Genomic DNA, 24,372 nt, shown 5'->3' on the forward strand with positions numbered 1-24,372 from the left:
TGCACAATCATTATAGCTTTTATTTACATATAGAAATTAGTAAAACTTAAAACAAAACCAAATGCGACTTGTACAGAAATCCTTTAATTTTCTTTATTTTCACACATTAAAAAATGAAACACACTATACAAATGGTTTTTCATAGCAGATTACACGTGGGTCTGTTCAGACCTGCTCTCCAGGCGCTGCCGGCCTCCGAGGGGCCGCCCGGCCGGCCGCTGTCGCTCACGTGGCCCATGGGTTGATTCGGATGCAGAAGCATGCAGCCCTCGGGTGGGAGGTCCCCTCCCCTCTGGTCTTAAATTAGGTTAAATGGCGTTGGTGTCCGTATTTACAGACGTGAAGTGTGGCGGTCCTGAGCAGTTCTCACCCCCGCGCCCGCGATGGGAGCCTGGGCCTCGGGCCGAGCAGGAGGTCCGGGTGGCGCCGCCGCCGCCTGGTCCCCATCCTTCTCACGGGGACGAGGGACTGCGCCGCGGCCAGACCCTTCCAGGAGGGTTAAGCCAAGTAACTGTAGGTGTCCTTTTCACCATCCACTCGCTCCAAATATTCTTTCTCGATCAGAATGTCAATGCATTTCTGGGCGTTATTTTTAGAAAAGAGGTAGTGAAAGGGAAAGAAAAACACATTTACGGTCGGCCCCGAGGCGGATTCTCCCCCTTCCATCCCTTGGCCGCGGAGTCTTACTTCCCAGCAGCTGAGACAGCGGCTCCCTGCGTGCAGCCCCTCCAGCCCCACCGAGGGCCGTGAGCACGAGCAGGGGGGCGGGCTCCCCGCCCCCGCCCCGCTGTACCTGCCGCCCCCCGGTCTCGGAAAGCGAAGGAGCTGCCTAGCTTCTGTGTGAACTGACCCAACCGGACACGAGTCGGGGGCCAGCGTCCAGAGGCCGCGGGCCACCCAGGGGACCCGGCGCAGCAAGCCACGTCCACGGGGACGAGCCTCCCGCACGGGCTCGGCAGACGCAGGAGAGCGGGACTCTCAGGCCGTTTTAGGCAGAGTTCGAGGAGGCAAAGTGCTTCACGGTGTCAGACACGTGACTGTGGTGACACGAGAGCGTGGCTACCGGCCAGGAGGGAGGGGACGCGGGGCAGCTGTGTACTTTGTGCAGATCAGCAGGCTGAATGCTGAGTGTTTTGCACTTCTTTGTAAGTTTCAATAAAAAATTTTACAACTCATCCTATTTTCTTTTGCAGAAACCTATTATACGTGACTAAGCCAAGTTCCTTCTTTGTGAACAGGAATCAACTGAGTTTTGGTTACCTCTTCTGTCTTCTAAAATAATAATCTGAACACTTCCGCTATGTAATTCTAGTACCTTAATTACTGGAACCCGAGGCTTGAACCTTGAGGACAGCTGAGTCAGTACTTCTCCAAGTAACTGCTGGTGTTTTAGAACCTTCCTCATTTTCATAATTCTCACAATAGCCGCCTATATGACCAAGGAAAGAAAAACAAATGTGTTTAACAGACAACAACTTACCGGTAATAATTAAGGAGAACTAGCAACAAGGCTGCCAAAGCTCTCCCTCTGCAGGGACCATGATTTCCTAACGTGGGGCAAACACAGCGCAGGTCACAGTGGGCAGGGGGCCAAGTCTATCTACTTAAGTTTTGATGCTGACACAACAAACTAATGTTAAAGTGGTTTGGTCTCACGAGCAGCAGTTTTAGTAATTTAACCCAAGTAGAAAACACTTTTAAAATGAGAAAGAATTCCGTCTTCAAAGCCACAGAAGCCGCCTGACCCTCGATTACACGGCTCTCCTCCTGCCCGTCTTAGTAAATAACTCACCACGTGTATTAGCTCTCATCTACCCCGTGGATTATTTCCTCTACTCCATCCAGAACCAGCCTGGCCCCCACTCCCCAGTCACAGGTGACACAGCCCAGAGGAAGCGCCACCCCCGCTGCGGGCGGCCACCTCCAGCAAGGGGACAGGCCCCCAGGGTCACCTGGATCAGTAGTTTGCGATCTTCCTCGATGTTTTTGTGTGTGGTTTCTTGTTCTTGCTTCTGTTCCGTTTTCATCGGCACATTGATATTAACCCTTAATTTCTTACTGTCAAGAAAATTGAGGAAATCAATCACTATTGTTTCAAAGGACACACAGGAGAGGCTTCTTTCTGTCTGCAATCTTTAAGAAGGGCTCGGCCCCCAGACGGAGGGTGGGGAGTGTGACCGACCACCTCCCGCCTACCCCGCGGCAGCTTCCACGGCGGCTCTGTGAAAGGTGCCCTAGTTCTCTGCGGACCGGCTTCCTACTCTGCCAGCGACAGGACAGCTGTATCACAGGAAATGCAGCACCTTAACCTGCTCTCCCAACTCTGTCAAGTGACATAAAATAAAGACACTGGGACACAGAGGTCCAGGCTTCCTAGGGGAGCCTTTTAAGGAGACTTATTTACCAAATGAAGACACACCCAGAAACTGAAACAGAGTTAAATGGAGACCCGCCCAGGATGGTCAGGGGGACTCAAAGGCCCCCATCGAGGCCTGCTGAGGGCCTGCCGGGCCCAACACTGCGCTCACAGCCCCCACTTGTGCTGACACCAGTGGTGAGTGTGCTGTGGGGTCAGGGGATAGGCTGACAGCCTAGACCATCTACTTATTAGATTTTCCTTACTTTTTATAACCAAGATATAACTTTATTAAGGTATCTGGCTTCAATTCCACCTCATCAACGTTTGCATTTTCGTCTTCCAAGACCTATAAGAAAACAACTGTTACTTCATAACCTCAGGAAAAGACTTTCTTCTAGCTTAACATAAAAAAGTACATAAACATACCAATAACTTCGACTTCAATAAAATCTGTAGGACTTGTGCCAAAATGTCCTGCAATTAAAAAGAAAAAGAGAAAATGCATTTTTCTTTGTAATAAGAACTACAGCCAATCCCATAGTCCATTTTTCCTTGGAAAAATAAGTTGCCCGAGTGGAAGGACATGCCCAGAGAAAAAAGAGCGGTGGCGCCTCTTAGAGGGTCCCCAAAACCTACTCCTCAAAGTGAAATCAACCCCTTCCTGGTCTTGATCACCCAGTATTAAAACTGACAATTCTACTATAAACATTAGGAATCGTGCGTCACTAATTTCTTTGACTACATCTTCTTAGAAGCCTGAGAGTACCTCCTGGACACTGATCACTGCAGAAGGATGAAGAGCGCCTTCTCTTCGTGAACAGGACGGGGACGGCGCCCGCGGCCCTGCTGCCGCCCCGCCTTTGGTGGTGAACCCTGAGCCCGCCATGTGGCCTCTGGGCCACGTCCCCCGCAGAGGCCGGGTGGCCAGTCATTTCTCAGCGTGCCTTTAACTCCGCAGCTTCCCGAGTCCGTGGAATCGCAGTCACAGGGATGCTCACCTGAGCGGCCCCCCTCCCCTGGAGGGACAGAAAGGGCCCGCCCCCCCGCTTAAGAGAAACCCATCCTGGTCAAGGTGAACTGGAGAGGCCTCTAGTGTGGTAACTGGCCCGGAGCCCAGAGCTGGACGAGGACACTGCTGGCCACACCGGGCACAGATGGAGAGGCTGCCTTCATGAGCCAAACGCACTCCCCCGGGGGGGGGGGAGGGGAGCAGCCGCCCCCACGGGGAGTCAGCTCAACACTAAAAACTGGCTGAGGCGCTGGCGGGGAGGCCACTCAGCTCTGAAAACTGGGTGTCCGCGTGCAGAGCCCGCACCACGGTCTTGTGGCAACCCCAGCCTCCACCCTAACTGAAGTCTCCTCCTTCTGGTGAGGAGGGAGGAGTGAAAGAACACTCTTACGTGCAGAGAAGCAAATTCGTTTTGTTATCAGAACCTGAAAATGTATTTTGGACTAACCTGAAGCACGACTCAAAACTCAATGACTTTCCTAATTCACATTCTATGAGGCCAGTATCACCCTGACACCAAAACCAGACAAAACCATCAAAAGAAAATGGCAGACCTATGAATAAAGATGGAACAATCCTCAAGAAAACTCCAGAAAACCAAACCCAGCAGCATACAAAAAGTATTCTATACCATGACCAAGTGATACTTATGCCAAGAATGAAAGGGTGATTCAACATTTAAAAAAAAAAAAAAAAATCAACATCTAACAAGGACTTCCCTAGTAGTGTGGTGGTTGGGAATCCGCCTGTCAACGCAGGGGACATGGGTTTGATCCCTGGCCTGGGAAGATCCCACATGCCGCGGAGCAACTAAGCCCATGCGCCACAACTACTGAGCCTGCGCTCGAGAGCCAGCGAGCCACAACTACTGAAGCCTGTGTGCCTAGACCCCGCTCTCTGCAACTAGAGAAAGCTGGTGTGCAGCAGTGAAGACCCAACGCAGCCAAAAATAATTAATTAAAATAAACAAAACAAACAAAACCACAACAGTGACCACGACAATGTGGTACTGGCATAAGAAAAGATACACAGATCAGTGGAAAACAACTGAGGATCCAGAAAGAAACCCACATCTCTATGGCCAACTGACTTTCCCCAAGGTTGCCAGTACCAATCAATAGGCAAAAAACATGTACAAAAATATCCAGTCACTATGTTGTACACCTGAAGCTAATGTATTCATTTATACTTCAATTACACCAATAAAAAGTCAACTATACTTCAATAAGAAGGAAAAAACAGGGAAAGAATAACCTTTGACCTTGGATTAGGCAATGGTTCCTAAGATATGATACCAAAAGCACAATCAACAGAAGAAAAATAAAGTGGACTTCATCAAAATTAAAAGCATGTGTGTGATAAAGAAAATGAAAACCCACAGAATGAGAGAAAATATTTGTGAATAACGTACCTGCATAGGGTCCACTATACAGAATACATGAGAATTCTTACAACGCAACAAAAAAGACAACCCAATTAAAAGCGGGCATAAACATCATTAGTCGTTAGGGAACCGCAAATAACCACAGTGAGGCACCGCCTCCCGCCCACGAGGATGGGTGTAATACAAGAAGTGGCTACAACAAATGCTGGCGAGGACCTGGAGAACGTGGACCCTCACACTGCTGGGGTGAGGCCACTGTGGAACAGTCCTACAGCCCCTTCAGGAGATATAAAATATGTTATCATGACTCAGTAAGTCCACATCTAGGTGTATACCCAAGAATACAGACTTGTACACACATGTTCACAGTAGTGTCATTCACAATAACCAACAGGTGGCAACAACCCAAATGCCCAACAGCCGATGAATGGACAGACACGAGGCGGTCCATCCACACACTGGAACACACGTCGGCCATAAAAGAGGATGAAATACAGACACCTGCTCCCTCATGGATAAACCCTGGAAACATTATGCCAGTGAAAGAAGGCAGACTTGAGAAGCCATGTGTCATATGATTGCATTTATATGCAATGCCAGATAATGGCAGAGTAGGCAAATCCAGAGAGACAGAAAGTAGATTAATGGCTGCGGGGCTGGTGAGAGGACAGGTAAAGCGTAGGTACTGCTAATGGGTATCAGGTTTCTTCTTAAGATGATGGACACGTTTTGGAATTGGATAGTGGTGGTGGTTGTACAAACCTGTGAAAAACGACTTAACTGTATACTTTAAAATGGTGAATCTTATGTTATGTGAAATATATCTCAATAAAAAATGATTAATAGGAAGAATAACATTAAGTGAAAATTTAAGTTTAGCAAGAAAAAGCTCAGCTGGAAAGAGGGTCAAGAACAAGCTAAGTGAATGAGAGAAGAGCATGTTGTGTGTCCGTGTGTGTGTGTGTGTGTGTGTGTGTGTGTGTGTGTGTGTGTGTGTGTGTGTGTGTGTAGGTATATGTTACATTGAGTTTAAAAATTAATATTAAAAAAAAATCACGTATTGAGGCCTGGAATAAAAGCATATCCATATTTATAAGACAAATATCTATTTCAAATCACAGACCCCACTGCCCCTTCCCCACACCCTCCCACAGCAAAGAGGCTGGAGGCAGGAATACCATTTTGATCTGGGTGCTGTCTGTCAGCTGCTGCACGGCGTACGCGTCCTCCGTGTTGTACTGGAGCAGGATGGCCATCTGGAAGGTTGAGGCCTTCGGGTCCCCATGTGCAGAAAAGAGAAGCAAAATCTAAATGCATGGACAACTCCCCAGACCAGAGCCTTAGGGTGAAGAACTTACTTATGAAACCAATTTTCCAAACAGATGTGAAAAACAAAGCAGATTTTTTTTTTAAGAACTTTTATTGAGATACAGTTAACAGACAATAAAGAGCATATATTTAGAGTGTACAATTTGGTATCCCAATCACCCAATTCATTCCCCCCCAACCCTCCCTGCTTTCCCCACTTGGTGTTCATATGTTTGTTCTCTACATCTCTGTCTCTATTTCCAAAGCAGAGCTTTTTAAAAGGGAATACAAAGGGTCATAATTCCGCCACAACGCCACATTTTCCTCAAAGACGTCATTCCCTCATTCCCCACCTTTTCAAACATGAAAGTAATTTTCAACTTTCTCCCAAACGTTCTATGTAAATACAGGTGACCCTTGAACGACCTGGAGGTGGGGATGGGTCAGGGGAGCCGACCCTCTGAGCCGCTGAACATCCGAGTGTAGCTCCCAGTCGGCCCCGAGGACACGTGCTTCCTCCACACCCGAGGTTTCAGATCCGCGGATCCAGCCAACTGTGGATCCGGACTGTGTGGTGTTTACTACTGAAAAACACCCGCCTGAGAGTGGCCTGTGCAGTTCAAGCTCGTGTTTTTGGAGGGTCAACTGCACACACCATATGTGTGGCCACACTCGTGTGTAAATAAACACATAGACACTCATCCAGTGTAGACAGAAGCGCTGAGCAGCAACCTTTAAATTTGCTTTTGCACAAATACCAGGAAAACTGTCTCTGGTGCATCACTGGCAAGGCAACCTGCACGATGAGCCGTATGACACTTGGGTTTTGTATCCTAAGTGCCTCGCTATGTAAAGTTTAAATGGTTTAAAGCAAACCACAATTGCATGAAGGTACTTTTAGTAAACGGTGTGCCAGGCAGCACATACTGGTCTTAATTCCTCGAGGTGTGCAGGGAACGGACGCCCCCTGAGGGAGGGCGCTCCTCTCCCGGGGGAGTCCCGGGCACCTTCCCACACTCCCCCTGGGAAGCCCTTCTCCCTTCCCCTCTTCCATAACCCACGGCAGCAACTAAAGGACCGTGAGCAGCACTGCTTTCCAGGCAGAACGTTGGTCAATGAGAGGAGAAACAGTAGTGACAGGGTGTGCCTGAGCGAGCACCTCCGGCAGACTTCAAGATGCCAACCAGAAAAATGACCGGGGGGGGGGGGCAGGGGACGAGGGCTGGACTCTTAACAGCTCTGAGGTCTCTCCTGAGATGGGCAGGGGCCTCTCACCTCTCTGACGGCAGTGACCAAAATCAAGACAAATCTCAAAGAAACGTTCCATAGCTTGGTGGTGGCCCCACGGGTGTCTACATTTGCCATAATTCAAACTGTATACTTAGATGGGTATCTTTTTATGTAAATTACCTCAATAAAGTTAATAGAGTGTCCACTGATCAAAAAAGGGGCACTGAAATTTTAGGTACTGACATATGAACTCAACAGATTCCTCTATGTATACTTGGGAATAAAGAAAACAGAATTTCAACCATACAGTTGATCCCTGACACGGGTTTGAACTTGTGCGGGTCCACTTATACCGGGATTCTGTCTTTCAAGAGTAAATAGGATCGTGCTACAGATCCGAGGTTGGTCAAATCCAAAGACGTGGGAGGATCGTGGAGGCGGAGGGCCTGTGTATCGGGGCGCCGCCTCTCCTTTAGTGCAGTTTTCAGCTGCACTGAGGGCCGGTTCCCCTAAGCCCCACGCTGCTCAGGGGTCCCCTGCATAGAAATCCACACTGTCGCTAATACAGACCTCTGGACCTGGTGTAATGGAGTATCAGACACTTTATTTTATCAGAGTAGACTTATTGAAAGTTTAAATTGATGACTAGGTTGAGTCTGCAGAATGCAGTCAGAAGTTTCTTAACACTTAAAAGGAGCCAGAGGAAGCCTCTTAAGTCAGCCTGATCCTCCGTTTCCGGCTACAAATGGAAACCGAACTCACAGCTGTTACTGCGCGGCACTCGGTAAGCGCTGAGGGTGGCTCTTGTCAAAGGAAAAGAGCCATTATCATAACTAAACACGTGAAATGCCAGCTTTTTAAGCTACTATCTGAACACTTAGTGTGTGTCAGGCAGGGGCTGTGCCAAACACGTATTAAATACATGATTTCACTTCTTTTCCACACCACACACGAAGTCGAAGCACTGACACTCCCCCTTGAAAGGAAGAGAAAAGTGAGGCTCACTGTCATTAAGTAACTTCTCCCTCAGCCACAGAGAATCAGAGCTCAGCTCCTCTGACTCCTGAAGTCCAAGCTGTTTAACCATGATATTATTCTGCCAGAAGCTTAACTCCAGATTCTGTTGTGTGAATCACTGAATTTCTGTAACTTGTCTTATACTTTAAAAAAATCCAAAATAAAAAGGTGATCTTACCTGCAAAGTGTATCTGTTTTTGAAGCAGTTTGTTACTAATTCTCCTTTTGACAGCTGATACAACCATGTCAATTTTCTGCCACTGTGACGGCTGGCGTAAAACGCCGTGAAGCGCTGGTAACTCCGTTCCAGCTGGATACAAAGAGGGGAGAGCATTTGTGGAATATATATCTCACCGTATTCTACAGTCAGCATCTCTAAACAAAAAACACTGGTCCAAGTTTATAGGCCAAAATGCTTACATAAAAGTATGATATAAATATCAAGTGTTTACTCTTTTGCAAAAAGCACATTAATTTAAGCATTTCAAGGCACAATCAACAAGTGTCTAGTTCAAGACGAGTAGGTATCATCACGATGTCCATCACAGAACTGTTAGGTTCTACTTCCTGAGAGGAAATCCACATGTACGTAAACAAACCGTGGCACCCGCCTCTGGATCGCCCACCCCGCCCAGCGCGCTCTCGGCTGCCTGGGCACCGCCTGCTTTATTGCCACACCGCCCAGCAGGAAGGCCTTCTGCGGACACCACCTGGGTCGTGGTGGAGACTGCCCCTTTCCACGTCTGCTCAGCACTAAGGGAACAGAAGACAAAGCCATCCTTACCTCCGACGGCAAGGCAAACGTACAAGACTGCTGAAAGGGCCAGGATCCAGAACTCAGAACCTGAATACTGAAATCCACTGGGGGCGTGGGGAAAAATTCAGAGATACATTCAATTAGCCTTATAAACTGAAAAATGCCACCGTTTCAGATAAACATGAACTACTTTTTATTAAAAGCAAACACATTAAATGAAAAATCCTGCTTCAAGATAAAACTAGGGATTGAACACATTTCATTTCAATTAAATTGTTTTATTCAATGAAAACTTAGTAAAGGGAAGAAGAGCCAGAAGTTCTCCCCTCCAAAGAGTGAGCTTTTCATTTCGCCTCTAACTCAGAATTATAACGTCGTGTGCCTGTCTGGCTTTACCGGCCTCCAGGCTGGACGGGATGAGGGCCCCAAACTCAAGACCACGAGAACCCCAAAGTCAACTGACTTCATTATGATTCGTGTAGCACTGACGCCTCCGTGTACAGCACACAGACTACATGTATCTAACACACAATAATCTATACACTATAACAGTAACGCCGTCACCGCAGATGGCATCACCACAAGTCCCCTGGCGCAACTGTCAAGTTTAACAATGGAACAGTGGTTTCAGTTCGGGGAAGTACAATCCTCATTTTTCACTTAAAAAGATAAAATCACCACGTGACGATGCCAGCATCTGTGGCAGCCGCCCCTCAGAGCAGGAGCCCAGCTGGCCGCCTGCGAACGAGCCCGGGCACCAGCCCATCCTGACCCCCAACGGCAGCTGGAAGTCACGTCTGACGGTTACTATAAAGCCAGTTCAGTTTCTTACAACTAAAAAAACTGCTAGAAGGGAATCAAACTAAAGTTAAAAAACATTAATTGAAACTTTAACTGTGCGTGGAGGCCGGAGCTGGCACATGCCCCGTGGTGGGGCGGCCACGTCAGCAAGTACAAGAGGTCAGGGCTCCGGACCTGGACGCCAGCCGCCCCGCTGGCTCGGCCCCTCAGGGAAAGGCCAACACGCTTCCACGGCTGTCACCTCCTGTCATCACACAAGTCATGAGGTGGGCAGCGCGTGTGGGAAGGACTTCCTGTTTGCCTGTCCCTGACTTTCTGATAAAGCAGCCACCATCTCTCTCACTCGCTACAAAGAGCGCCGCCTCCTCCAAGAACCCCGCCTGTGAAGGAAGCTGGGAAACACGGGGATACTCACAGTCCAGCGGCTCTGAATTCGTCAGGTGCTTTTTGAACTGCTCGTTCAAGTCTTTGCTTACACCAATGTCTTGAAACATCCGCTGAAGTTTAGAGGTATACTCGAAACCACAAGCTTGCTGAAACGAACCCAGATAACTGCCTTATTAATTTCTGTAGAGATATGCATGTATACAGGGAATCTGACGGGGATCACAGTGCATGACAGATGCTTAACTGAAGCTAGAAACAGTTAACTGTATCTCAGGGTATAAATATGCACTGATTAAAATCCATATACTATCAAAAATTACACAGCTATAAATGGAAGAGTGAGGTCTTTATACACACAGTAATTATCACACAGGCACAAAGAGCAAGGATTTCTGACTCGGTGGGGGAACACAAAGGTGACGTAATCTGCCTATGGCTCCCACCCACTACCACAGGCTGAACTGTGCCCCCCCAGCCCGATCCTACGTTGATGGTATTTGGAGGTGGGGGTCACAGGGAGACAATTAAGTTTAGAAAAGGTCACGAGGGTGGGCCTTGATGCTGGGATTAGTGCAGTCGTAAGAGGAGACAGAGTTTGCCCCCCACCCCGCTCCCTGTGGTGTGAGGACATGGCCAGTGGCCACAGGCACGTTGGGAAGAGAGCCCTCAGCAGAAACTGAACTGGCTGCGACCTTGCTCTTGGACCTCCCGGCAGCCTCCAGAACTCTGAGAATAAATTTCTCTTGTTTAAGCCACTCAGTCTACGGTATTTGTTACGGAGCCTGGGCTGAATAAGATACCCATGTAACTATGATGGCGGGTCAAAGTGAAATACGCTGTAAAACATCTAACAGCACTTGACAGGCCAGCAAGCACGGACACAAATGCAGACTAAGTGCAGAGGGGCCTGAATAAAGAAAGAAATACGCAACAGCAAACTAACACGGATGCTTTCTGTCCTCCCAGATGCGGGCTTACTAACTGTTAACCAAGCCCACAGGAACACAACACACCCAACCCGCTCAAGACCAACAAAACGTGAGCAGGGGCCAGGCCATGCCACGTGGAGCCATTCTTGGTGGTGGGGGCAGAGCTGAGGCCACAGGTGCAGGAATGGGAGAGGATAGTCAGCAGAGCTGGGCTCCGCTGGCACAGCAGGGCCCCGGGGTGGGGCTCAGGAGAGCACGTCAGCCCCGACGAGGGGAGGCCTGGACCCATCCTGACGGCTGCGCTGGGCTCTCGGCAGTGGAGCAGCAGAGCTCATACTGCATGGACTCCGTGTTACCAGTGACGGATGGCTCTGCCCAACAGATAACCTGCAGAGACCAAGAACTTTAAGGGAACTTCCAGGAAAAGAGCACGCGTACCTTCAGCTTAGAGATCATGCTGGCCTCGGCGTCGTCGCTCGCGCTGTTCTGGTGGACGAGCCTCTTGGCCAGCATCTTTGCGTAGAACTTCTGAAACACGTCTTTGTCCTCTATGTACTTGAAGACCACCATCTAGAGAGCCAGCACAAAGGCACACTTAACGCACCCACAATCTGTCACCAAACACAGGCCAGAGACGAGCATGTGTGCTTTGTCTTGTCCGGCCCCGTGTGCCAACGTTTATAGTGACAAAAACACTGTCCCGTAATCGTTAAAGCAAATCTGTTCATCAACCCCTTAAATCACATTAAGTTAGTCTAGACTTGGTACTAATGAGGAAAATACAAATGCTAAAATTAATGCTTCAACATAGGGAGTAAAATCAGAGATTCAAAATAAAACAAATGATTCTACGACTTTCCACATTCCAGATGCCTCATACAAATAATGTTAAAGCCACCTGTCGGAGGAAAGGTTATATAACGTAATGACCTAACTCTCCCGCTCCTTACCACTTGGTTGAGCGTGTCTTCTAGTTCTGCTTCTTCTGGGTTCTTGGAACTGAAAAATTAAAAAAGGCATAGTGTTTTAAAACAAATCAGCAAACATGTACTAAACAAGCACCACATAGGCAGACTACCATAGCAAGATGTGACTCCGAACAGTCACGTGGCCAGCTCTTTCCAGATTACCATGTGGAAGAGGGAGCGCTGGCTCGTCTTACCTGCGGCCATTTGGCAACCTTACACTTTACTTCATAATCTATTCTTTCATATAATCGCTTAGAATATCCACAATGAAACTGAACGGAAGATACTTGTTAGAAGTTTCTCAAAACATTCTGAACCGAGTTTTCCTTCAAGATAATCCACTTAAATGTAAGGTAATGAACTTCACTTTTCTGGCTGCTTTCCACAGCATGGCTTAACTTAAACCTTAAAAAATAAAAGGCCTTTCAATGGCCTAATAACTGAAGATAGTGAAAGGGTTGTGAAAACTACATCTAAAGTGTTGCCTTTGTCATGACATCTGTGAAACAGATGGCTGTCCTTTAACAGTGGACTCAATTCTATCAGCAAATATTAACTGAAAGGTGATTTCAGGGTAAACACAAATGTAAAGCTTTTACTCCAAGAGTCCTCTATAAACAAGACCCCTACAAAGTCACACAAAATGATCCAACCACCCAACAGGCTCCTATTTAAGAACAGTTGGCTCTGAAGGTCCATTCTCCTCCCTGTTCTTCTCACTGAGAGGTCAGAGCTGCATCTCTCTCCTGAAAGAGGTTAACTTAGGGCCCACTGGAAACTAGTGCACTTTGGGACCATCTGCCATTCTGTCTGCTTCAGCAGGCTTAACTAAAGGACAATCTACCAAGAGACCTGATGAGACCATGTCTGAACAGACAATGGCTGAAAAAGAAGCTACGTGTTCCACCAAAGTGGAGCTCCACGAGAGTACCTACATACTTAAAATACTGGAACCTTTCATTTTATACAGCCTAAAAAATGAAATCAGGTCAGAAAAGGCAATCCAGTTTAAAGTTCATTTTCACTCCTGAAATGTACCTATTAGTGGATCTGACTAGAACTGCTAAATTATATTGATACATTAGACAAGCACTGTGATAAGTAGGAAAAAAAATCAAATACTCAATTTGCACTGGGCCTTGGGCAAATGGCTTTCTGGCAAAGTTAAAAAAGATAGCTATTGACCTTATCGAATGTTTTCCCAAGTCAGTCAAGAAGACCACGTAGCTGTTCATATAGTTCTGGGTTCATAATGTCAGCTACGTCATATTTACTGCTGTTGAGCAATGAAAGCCATCCTATGTTCTGGACAATTATTCTTTAGTTTGCTAACATTTTACTTAAGATTCCCACAATTCTATTCTAAGTGAGACTCGTCTGTAGTCTCTTTCTTGGTAGTGTAGGTGTTCTCAGTCTCTTTTGTAATGGGATTATACGAACCTTAGAGAGCTGCTCTAAATTCAATTTATTAAATATCAACCAATATAACTGGGGGCATGGAAACTGCAACATCTGTTGATGTGATACTTGGAATAGTAAAATGAGTCTCGAGCATTTCTAAACTGAAAGAAGCTATTCCAGTGAAAGAGACACTGAGGAAAACCAAAACACACACACACACAAAATTAAGTGAGAACTTCAAAAAACACAGCAGAGACGAGAACCGTATTAGATTATGTTGCCTCTAGTGCTTAATACACATACATCGATTAGGAAAAATACCAGTCAAGAAATAAGATGGTTAAGATATAGAGACTATGAAACAGAAATCAAACAAACTCATTAAACGAAGACAAATGCTAGAAGTACACAGAATATTGGGAATACTGTCCTATGTGCAGAGTCTTCTGTTTTAAAAAGCAGCCACTGGCAACTACTGCAGATTTTCAACTGGAAAAAAAACTAAGCAAGGCCAGTAGAAAAGAGCAAGTAGGGAGTGAAGACAAACGGTGACTCTGCGGTAACCTCCACCCTTGCCACCACCAGCTGGACCTGCCCAGTGGAGTCTATTCAGCTAAAAGGGTCACGCTCACATTGCCTGCAATTACAGACATGAGTAATGTTAAGAAAAACATGCACTGGGCACGGCACATATAACATGAAGTGCCTTTTAGGAAGACAAAGGGGGTGTACTAGGTTTACAGTATTTTCTCAAAAAGGTACAAAACTTACAACTTAACATACGTAAAATGTAATATAAATTTTAACTCCTCATCCAGAGGCTGAGATTTCAAATGGGTTTACTAAGAAAAGACACAAAGGCACTAGTACCTCTTCTTCAACAAGGAGTCACAGTATCGAGCCAGCAACTCGGGGGATTTACTGGACGACTGAGCCATTTTGGTAACCGCGTTGTTGTTTATGAAGCGACCGCAAGCCTGCGGATCACAGAAAACACAGTCAGAGGCCAGTGCACCATCCAACGTGCCCAGGAGTGCCCCGGCCAGCACACCCACCTTGTCCAGCGCGGCCACGAAGCCCGCGTCGTTGTTGAACGCCGACATCACCAGGGCGTTGTATTTTTTATGAACATCCAACACTGTCTGTACATACATTTTGGGGTCCTTGGGTAGAGGGAAAAACAGACACACAAGTTGGTTCCTGGGGACTAAACTGCATACTAACACGCTACTAGAAAACATTCCAGAAGGTCTGGATACTTCTTCAAAGATGTTAACAAGATCAAGAAAGTTTTCATTCCATCAGCAAACACATATGACATAATGTTTATAAATAAAATATATTCTCTGTACTTTGAAATGAAATACTGATTTCATGCTATATGAAAAATCGTGATTTTTCAAATTATTTGAAAACTCAAAGGGATAACAGGAAACAAACTTGCAAAGTTATAGCTTTGCCAATTTTTGTTGTTAAAAATTCAAATTCTCGCTTTTGTTTTGGCTGGGGAAACCCGTCCATCAGTTACTGAGAACTTAGTTGGGCAGGCAATGCAAGAATAACATAGGTTTTAGGTCCTAGGAAGCGTGGACAAGGGGCAGGGGTGGGTTGGACACGACAGTGAGAGTCTGACTAGTACATCTCAGAAAACCAGAAGACCCACGTGGACAAACAGAGAGAACTGAGACGGGAAAGGCTGGGGCCTGGAGACAGGCAGGGCAGCCCACTGGGAGTCTCTAGACAAATGATGGAAATGAAATGTGAAAGTCCGCTGCAGGAGAGGCTTCTGGAGTGATGCACAAGGAAGACAGGAAGGACCAAGGAAGGACCAAGGCAGTCCCGGAGAACAAGAGGGCAGAGAGGCCAGGGCAGAGAGGCCAGTGCAGAGAGCTCGCTGCACGCCAGGCAGTGCTGGGCCTGCAGGGGACCGTCCCAATCCCGCTGTGGGGCTGCTGCGGTTCACGTTCCAGGCAAACATCCGCCAAGGGCCTAAGCGCAGTAGAGTCAGGCCTGGACCTGGGCAGCCTGACTCCTGAGAGTGTGTGAAAAGGAAAGGGCCCAGGTGAGCGGTTAGAAGACAGGCTGGGCCGGGGGCGGGGCGGGCGGCAGGCTTAAAGGGTTTGCCAACATCTCCAAACTCCTGACACGTGTTTCTCCTCGAGATTCAGGAATGAGAAACCAGAACCCCCCCAATTCTGATTATCCTGCATTTCTGTGACACTTCATTTGTTTTTAAATAATAATAACCATTAAGAGTCAATCATTTTCTGTGACAGGGTTATCACAGAGGTTTTCTGTTAAAGATACAATAAACATGCCAGGCCTATTATTATTATGAACAAATATACTGTGACAAAACTATCATTTCAATGACATGTTAAGTGGCCTCTACCTGATAGACCTGTGATAAAACATTAAAAGGGAACTTAACACAAAATAATTGCCAAATAAAAATCACTTAAAATATTGACAGCTGATGCCACATATATTTAATGTTTAAAAATTATCTATCTTGAAATTTAGAACACACACACACACAGTATTAACTGTCGCATCAGATAATCCCACTCTTAACTTCAGGACAACTATTCCATGGGCAGAATTTCTTGCATTCTGTATTAATGGCCTTATTCACAAGACTGTACCCAAAAGCGTCTCTCAGTTGGCACACATCTTACTTCATATAAGCTCATCTCTCTTTTTTTAAACAATGAAAATATTGTCCACTTGACTTAATTTTGCTTTTGCCGTTGAAATTGACATTGCTTTTGCCAATTCGGGTTTTAGATTGCTTTCTGATTTCATGTCAAATTATTTCACATCATTCACATTATTTTCCTCTCTGCATTTGTTCTTTTAGAGTATTTACAAAGAACTTTAATGTCTAGTGAGTATCCAAACACCTGAAACCGCCAGTAAACATAATCACAGAGTATTCAAATAAGGTAACGTTCAAGGTTAACAGCATTACAAAGAATCACATATCAAAATTGTCAATTTAAGGACTTAATTTGCTTCCAAAACTTGCTATTTCTTGGAACACCACTCACAGGACTGATATAAAGTATATCACATATATAAACAGATTAGTATTTTATTTGCAAGGATGACTCGCCCTTATTAGCAGCAGAGAGGGACACACACACACCTTTGTAACTGGGCATCGCCCACAAGACTGACAGATGAGACGGTGCTGCTCCTGTCGCATCCTGCTTCCCAGGGATGACCTGAAATATGGGCTCCCGGCATCAGTAACCCCGGCTCTTGCCCTGCACCTTCATCAATGGATTTCACTGAACCAGGAAACTATCTTGACCATTATGTTTGCAGCAGAATTACAATGCTTTTCCCTATTTTCTTGGTTTTGACCAATTTTTCTCAGATTCAGGATTTGGAAAAACATAAATGTCCCTAAAAATGCCAGGAAGGAATTCCCCATGGAAAGACAGATCTTCCCTAAAGGAACAGAAGTCTTCAGACTCTAATCCCAGATTCTATCTGCTACTGGAGAAGACCCAGCCAGGAGTCTGGCTGGTGGGAAGCGAGGGTGTGAACGGAACCCACCAAGGGAAGAGTGTGCTAAGGCGCTGAGCCCTGGAGACTTGAATTTAACATCTGAGGATCAGAGAGAAGCCACCTCGGAACCTGGCAAGGGCAGACGGAGACAGGAACACACAGGAGCAACATGGAGGAGAGAATTTAAGGAAGGAGCAGTCAGCAATGCCAAATAGAGAAAAGATGTTCAAAAGGTGACTTAGCAACCAGGAGGTAAATGATGCCCTCTTTAGAGGGCTCTAGATTGCAGGGTTAGACAAGCAACAGAGGTAAGGAGAAAGGAAAGATCAGCTGGATGAGATGCATGTTCTTTCAAGAACACGAAGACGTGAATTTTTGATGTTAAAAAAAAAAATGGAGTAGTTAGTAATTGGTGCAAATTACTCAATAGTACATGAGAGCTCCCTGCCTGTAAGAAACACAACACCTCTCAGGCTGGTCCCAGGAGGAACCTCATCCAACCCCCACGTGACTGGCATCTTTATGCCAATGGCTGTCACGTTCCTCTCCAGACCAGACGTCCCCACTCGGCTCACGCAACCTGCTGCGGACGCCTCGTGGGATTCCCAAACACTGTGCCTCAGAGCCGGCCTAATCTCCTCCTTGGCCCTGCTGCTCTCTGGACCCCTCTTTCCATTTCTTTCAACGTTTTATTGTAGACAAGATTCAAATATATTAAAAATTACAAAGAGCAGGAAAACTTACCCCATGTATTTCACTGTCCAGCTTCGGTAATTTCCTAATGCAACTCCTGCCCGTTACAGACTGTAACTCGTTCCTTCTCTGTGCCCCCACCCTCACCAACCAGCCCGGTCATTTCCATCTGAACCACTCTAACAAACCTAACTGGTACACTTAGCGAGACTCTTCTTCCTCGTAATCCACTTTCCACATGGTAGTGATTTTGTAAAAAACGAAATTCTGATCTCGTCAGTTTCAGGTTTTACTATAACCCTTCACCGGGTTTCCTCTTGTCCTCAGGATTACGGTGTGTCATCAACCTGGCAGGACGAGTCTTTGCTCTGTCTGGGACCCCCCCCTGCCCAGGCAGCTCCGACTCTCCTACTGGTCTCCAGTGTCCTCTCGGGGACCTCCCTGCCACACGACGCTCCTCATCCCTGTGAGCTGCTGCCGAGGGCCACCTCCCTCGCGGGGCTCACCAGGCTGTGCCTGCCTCCCTCCAGGACTTCACCAACGCGTTCGGAAATGGCTAAATCAGGAACAAGGACAATCATAAGTGAATGACTACCTTCTATCCCATACGTTTTCACTAACAGCATAATCCTAAAAGCCCATCTCACAGAGAGAAAATATACTTTAGGAGCCTGACGTAACTTCCATCTCATCCTAAGTTAAAACAGGAACCCGGGTGAGGCACGCCTGGTGGAGTGAGGCCAGCACCCGCCTGACGGGGAGCCAGTGCACATCACACAGGACTTCTCGGGAACACCCGTGACCCTCGGGAATGCTGTAACTCTGCCTAAAGAGGACACGGGGGCCACAGCCCCGCCCCCACCACCCCCCACCTGCCGTCCTCGCGGGGGACAGGCAGAAGCCGCACAGGCCACACGGGGCCCTGCCCCGCCAGGCCGACATCCCCACGCCGAGCTTGTTTCTCTTCAAGAAGGAAGGGGAAAGAAATGCGTCTCAACGAACAAGGACGCACCACGGGGTCACTGGGGGCCGTGGAACTCTTCTTCCCCGAAGCATCAGCGCTTCCTCCCTGCAGTCACACCACCTCCACGCAAAACACAGAGATGCAAGAGGTACAGGAAAAGGACGATCACTACCTGCCAACCACACGCTGCTGATGACGGGTGGGGACGTGAGCCCCAGCTGCGCTCCCCGCCGCTCGGCACGCTTCTCAGGCGCCCCTCCACTGCTGGCCTGTGTGCACCCAGGGTATGAAAGTAATTTCCATATTAACTAATGAGCAAAACCCCCGCAAACCCAAACTGAAAAACAACCCCCTCCCCAGCCCAACACGGGAGGCCTCAAATACTGTTCAGTATAGTCTCACATTTTCTTACCCCATCATCTAAACTCTGGTTTAGAGAAGCAGAAGTTACTAGTGTTTCTGACTGAGAATGGTTTAAAGTTTAAAATATCAAGGCAAACCAACCTAGCCATCTCACCAGTGCTCTCCATCCCCCCCCATTTTAACCTCCGTCCACCTGCTACTTTCTGTGAAGATGGCTCAGAGCCCCAGCCCGTGATGGACGCATCTTTAATCTAATCACGGCCTCTGGATGCTGATAAGCTTGCAAATCCCTGACCTGAGTGATGTGACCATGCGGATCCCCGTGTTTGACCCAGGCCCTCGCCTCTGCTCACCCCTACGTCGCCCTGAATCCCCGGTGCGGCTGGAGTTGGCCTCAGCCCTTTGGTGTTGGTTATCCTGTAAATGCTGAGGCTCTAATTGACTAGATTTAGGTGCTGGGTGATCAGAGGTGAAAATATTAAATCTTGAAATGAGAACTAAGTAGGCTTGCCAAGAACTGTGTCTTCTCTAAGAGAAAGAAGGATATTTCAGAAAGTAAAAACTGCATTAGTTCAGAAACAGGAGCGGCGGATACAGAAGGCAAGTGGGTGTGGCGGGTGGCGAGAGAAGTTCATGGGTCGCTTCTGACTGGCCTTGAACCAGACAGGGGCCACTTCAGGACTTACAGGCACACAGCAAAGGCTAAGCCAAAACTGAGTTTAATGTGGGGTGTAAAGTCAGATTTGGGTAGGAAGAGGCTTCCATGATGGGCCTGCTAGTGAAGGGATTAAAGTTCTCCCTACAGTTGAAGGAGAGAGAAGGGTGTTTCCTAGATACACAAAGGACACAGGTGAGTCTTCTCAGAGCCTGGTCATCAGCCTGAAAACGGGCACCTGTGCATCTTTTCCTTCAGAGAAAATGGCTGTCCTCTTCCTTTCACGGCAAGACAGAAAACACACTCAGAAACTTAGCCGTATGCTTTCTGAGCCCATCTGCATCGCCACCACGTATCAGTTCTTGGTGTAATTAAAATGACCAGTTTGACTTACTGTGTAAAATTGCTTCCTTTCACTCTAAAACAGCTCCCCAGTCCCTCCTCCTTCTCCTTTCCCACACTGACTACATCAAAAATAATACATTTCTTTCATTTTGTTTTTGTTTCTAAAGTTTTATTATAGAAAAATTCCAACATATTCAGAATAAGAAACAGTAAAACTGGACACCATAATCCACCACCCAGCTTTAAGGGACAGCCTATAGCTGTAATAGTCCAGGAGTTTCTTATCCCACCCTCTCCATACTCTTCAAAGATTTGAGGGAAATGTATTCCATCTCCCTTGACCAAACAAAGGCAGCTCCCACTCCAAATGTAAGGTTCTCAAGCTAAGTTCAGCTCTGCGTGGGTAACTTTCTTCTATTACCATCCACAGAAAGGTTGAGTCAGGACTAAGTTATTTAAGCATTTTACTCCAGAAGAGAAAGGGAATCCTGGTTCTATAAACTAAACTCAAATCTGTCTGCCAGGAGCACCCAGCACTGTGTCACTCTTCATTCTGGTCTAAGTTCAAACACAATTGAGTTCTCATAATTACATCTAAGTCAACCTCTCAATCCAAACCACAGAACTTTCTGTAATTCTGATATGGCCCCTGAAGCACCCCTTAGTCTTATACTGAAAAATATGCCTGTCAGAGCTCCTCGATTTTATTTCTACCTTTAAAATTCTCTGATTTAAGTGCTCCCTCCCACAAGTGCTATCCCCGCTGATCCTGGAGCCAGCGGCCCCGGCGTGCTCCTGAAATGCCTCTCCATCTCAGTACACCACTGTTTTCAAAGCTGCAAATAAATAAACATTCATAACTTTATGCCCCAGTCCTGCTTTGCAGCCCAACCTCCCACTGTCGGACCAGCAGCCCTGCTGGACATCAAAGTACCTACAAGCCCACTCTTGTTGGATTATATTTCAGTCCCAGTTAGACTGTGGACACTAAATCAAGATACGGTTTCAAAGAAGACTTTGTTCTTATCTGTGGCCATTTCTGCCCTGAAGACAGAGTAATGAGAGTCCCTATACCTGATTTATGAGGCCTTCTTTGTAGGGAAGAACAATAGCACCCAGATTGCTGCGGAATTGTGTGTTCATTAAAAATTCAACATGGAACCAACTGCACCGTCAAGCGTTCACTAGCAAGTACTTACAAGTCTGCACTGACTCTTTTCCTGAACTTTTGCTATAAAATTTTGGTGTCAGGTAAATTATAAAGCCATCCAATGACTTGATACAGTATTTACTCTGTATTTCCATGGATGACTTTCCACATAGCTGGTGTCCTCTTTAGGATGGGCCGGTAGGAAAGGTAATGGTCAGTTCTGAATGCTGATAAAGTCAATTCCCCTGAGCTACGGGCTTGTTCCTTAAGATCACTATGAATCATGGAACTGACTGTACTTCACAGTACTACTAACTGTCTTTTCCAGCAAGCTCTCTGCACCGACAGAAAATATCAGAGGCAAATTTGTGACCCACCTCTAACAAGAGACAGACTTCACTGCCTGCACTCTGAGCGCTACCTTACACTTAGCTTCCATTTGTGTTTCCAACCCTTATTTTGCTACTCTCTGTTTCATTTATTTATCCTATTGTCTTTCATGTATTGTGTGAGTCGCCCTGAATCCTGCTGGCAACAGTGAGGAGTATAATTAAGACATACGTAGACCGAGACCCTATTCTGTACGAGACAAAGTGCGGAGCTGAGGCCACGAAGATGGATAAAGCCACCCCTGTAGAAGACACTTACACATATCTAAGATATAAGGAGTGTGAACATCATGTAAATAGTCCAACATACTGTTATTTCAAAGGGGTGACTGAGAAAGCCTTCGTGGAAGGAATGGCATTTGAGGGTATTGAAGGATAAAGGTGTTTAATACACAGGGAAAAAGGAGGACTATGTCTAAGCAGAGAGAAGAACCAAGAGGGTACAGCAAGGCACACGTATGGAATTGCGAGTGTTTACGTTTCGATGATGGACATGCGGGGGATGAAGAGGAAGGAGGATGACCCTGGAAAGGGGCTGGGGGCTGGCAGCAGGCGGCCCTTCCTCTCTGCCACCGTGGTCACGGTCAGCATCACTGACAAAAACCACCTGCTGTGCAAGGCGCCCGTCTTAAACTATAAAGAGTATCAAACCATAGTAAGGTGTCAGCTTTACTCTCAAGGGATTCACAATCAATGGATTGGTAAGAAACACAGAAGCCAGACACAAATATAAAGTGGCATTGAGGAGGTTTTTCTAAATGACCGAATGGTTTAGGATGAGGGTACAACCACTTGGGCGGAAATAGTGAGTGGGGAGTTCTTTTTAGAAAGGGGGGGCTTGAGCTGGCCTTCAAAAGTAGGACAAAGCGAGAAGAAAGCAGGAAGGACTGTGTTACAGGTGGAGACGGCAGCACGTGTGTGAACAAGGCTTGTATCTGGAGGGGAACGAGGACAGAACAGTTTCACTGGAAGATGAGGTTCATGAAAATGGGGGCAAATTAGAAGAGGATTTTGGTTTAACATAATATTGAAGATTTAATCTTTTAGGGGAGAGGTTTTTTTTTGTTTTTGTTTTGTTTTGTTTTGCTTTATTTAAAGCAACAGATGAAGAACGTGGAGTAAAACTGTTAATACATTACGGAGTATTTTTGGAAGATGAAACTGCTAAGCACGATGAGGGAAGAACAGGAATGAGAGAGACGTAAGACCACTCAGAAATGAAGGGACACGGCCCAGATTACGAGGGTAGCTTTGGGATGAGACAGGAAAAGCCTGGGGAGTCGAGGAAGGCGGCGCGTCCACACTCCACTGACTCAGCAGAGAGGATGGGAAGGAGACGAAGCGCTGCTGAGGGGCTGACCGACGGCTGCCTGCTGATCTGAGGGGACCCCATGGCCGTGCCCAGACCCAGTGGGGAATGACTCCATCTTAGAGGACTACTGGGCCAGGGCTGAGGGGGAGGCCAGGGTGGCACCTACTCCACAGCTGCCACCGCTAAGCAACGGAGGAAGGAAGGGGTGAGTTTAAAACAGACCCACAATCTAGTCACCAGAGCAGGCAGATGAGGTCATGGAGATCTGAGAAGACAAAGGAATTCCTGACATCAGAGCTGTCGCAGGAAGGCTGTAGGATGAACAAAAATGGTTTCAATTTTCTCTGCAACATCTGGGCTGGCCCTCTGAGTTATAACGCCAGCCAGCATCACGTGGCTGGTCACTTCGGTAGATGAGACACCTGAGAAGACAGCACAGGGCCGGCCACAGCGCGGGCTTCAATCTTTTTAAATGAACACCTGAAGGTGTGGGCTCTGCTTTCAAGATGCTCACTGTCAAGACCTAAATGGATGGGCCCATCCTCCTCCTACATTTTAATACGGATTATTTTTCTATGGTTACTGTATTGCCAACGACTGAGCACACTTGTAGTGCTCTGGCCCATCTACGTAAGCACACAGGATCTCCCAACTTTCAACTCCCAGCAGCTTGAAGGCAACGTGAAATGCACTAATTCACCCTCCTGTTGCCCCATCACTCCTTTCAGTTCAGAGGCCACACGTGGGGTAACCTGCCTAAGAAACAAACTTGCCTATTGAAAACTTATCTGGTCCCTCATTCAGCTCTAAGCCAGTTCCAAACCCATCCTCGAAGATTTCTTTCCGTCCAAGGTTTCCAAAGTCCTGCTGGTGCCCCGGCGCCCGCAGCGTGGCTGGGCGTGAATGTCCTCCATCAGCAGCTTCTCCGAAAGCCAGAGAGAGCTCTTCCCCACACTGGACTCTCGCGTCATGGTGGGTGGGATGGACCCCCACGGATCTGTCTCGGCTGAAGCCCCCACACCCTGACAGCAGCCCTGATCGGGAGCCGCGTTCCTGAGTGTCCTCCGGCCTGGCTGCGGGGCAGGTACAAGAAGCAGCGCTCCTGAAAACAGCACACGTGTTCAGGCTTTCAGCCACACTTCACGGGGGAGGACTGCCAGTTCCTCTTTGGGTGAACAGAGGGGGACCCCACGAGGGGAAGTCCCCAGGCACCCATTACCCAGAAACAGCCATTATTCTCAACCCCGTTTTAAATATTTAAAAAAATGCCTTCAGAAAGCTCAAGTAGATTTTCAGGTTTCTAACACAAAAATATTATTTGTGTTACACACTACAAACTTGAAACCTGTAATAATTTCAGCCTAGGCCAGACTTATTAGCAGTAAAACCTGTTTTCTGGCCAAACTGCTGGGATAAATGGAATCACAGCCTTGAT

General features: G+C 47.0%; 1 protein-coding gene across 7 annotated transcripts in view; it reads right to left on the bottom strand.

Annotated features, from left to right (window-relative positions):
* CUL1 (cullin 1) overlaps nucleotides 1-24,372 on the bottom strand; it is a 99,695-nt gene continuing 75,323 nt past the window's right edge. For 5 of the 7 annotated variants that reach the window (XM_057730224.1, XM_057730225.1, XM_057730226.1 and 2 more), the window contains 13 exons: nucleotides 14,606-14,713; nucleotides 14,421-14,527; nucleotides 12,132-12,180; nucleotides 11,620-11,751; nucleotides 10,281-10,398; nucleotides 9,092-9,168; nucleotides 8,486-8,617; nucleotides 5,931-6,023; nucleotides 2,786-2,833; nucleotides 2,623-2,705; nucleotides 1,953-2,058; nucleotides 1,316-1,429; nucleotides 69-579 (listed from right to left, as the gene is read on the bottom strand). In XM_057730224.1, the coding sequence (XP_057586207.1) occupies nucleotides 499-579; nucleotides 1,316-1,429; nucleotides 1,953-2,058; nucleotides 2,623-2,705; nucleotides 2,786-2,833; nucleotides 5,931-6,023; nucleotides 8,486-8,617; nucleotides 9,092-9,168; nucleotides 10,281-10,398; nucleotides 11,620-11,751; nucleotides 12,132-12,180; nucleotides 14,421-14,527; nucleotides 14,606-14,713 (1,248 nt within the window). In that variant the 3' untranslated portion in view covers nucleotides 69-498. The other 2 variants (XM_057730227.1, XM_057730230.1) reach the window with 2 other exon arrangements.

This window comes from Hippopotamus amphibius, chromosome 4, assembly GCF_030028045.1.
Source record: "Hippopotamus amphibius kiboko isolate mHipAmp2 chromosome 4, mHipAmp2.hap2, whole genome shotgun sequence".
Lineage (NCBI taxonomy): Eukaryota > Metazoa > Chordata > Mammalia > Artiodactyla > Hippopotamidae > Hippopotamus > Hippopotamus amphibius.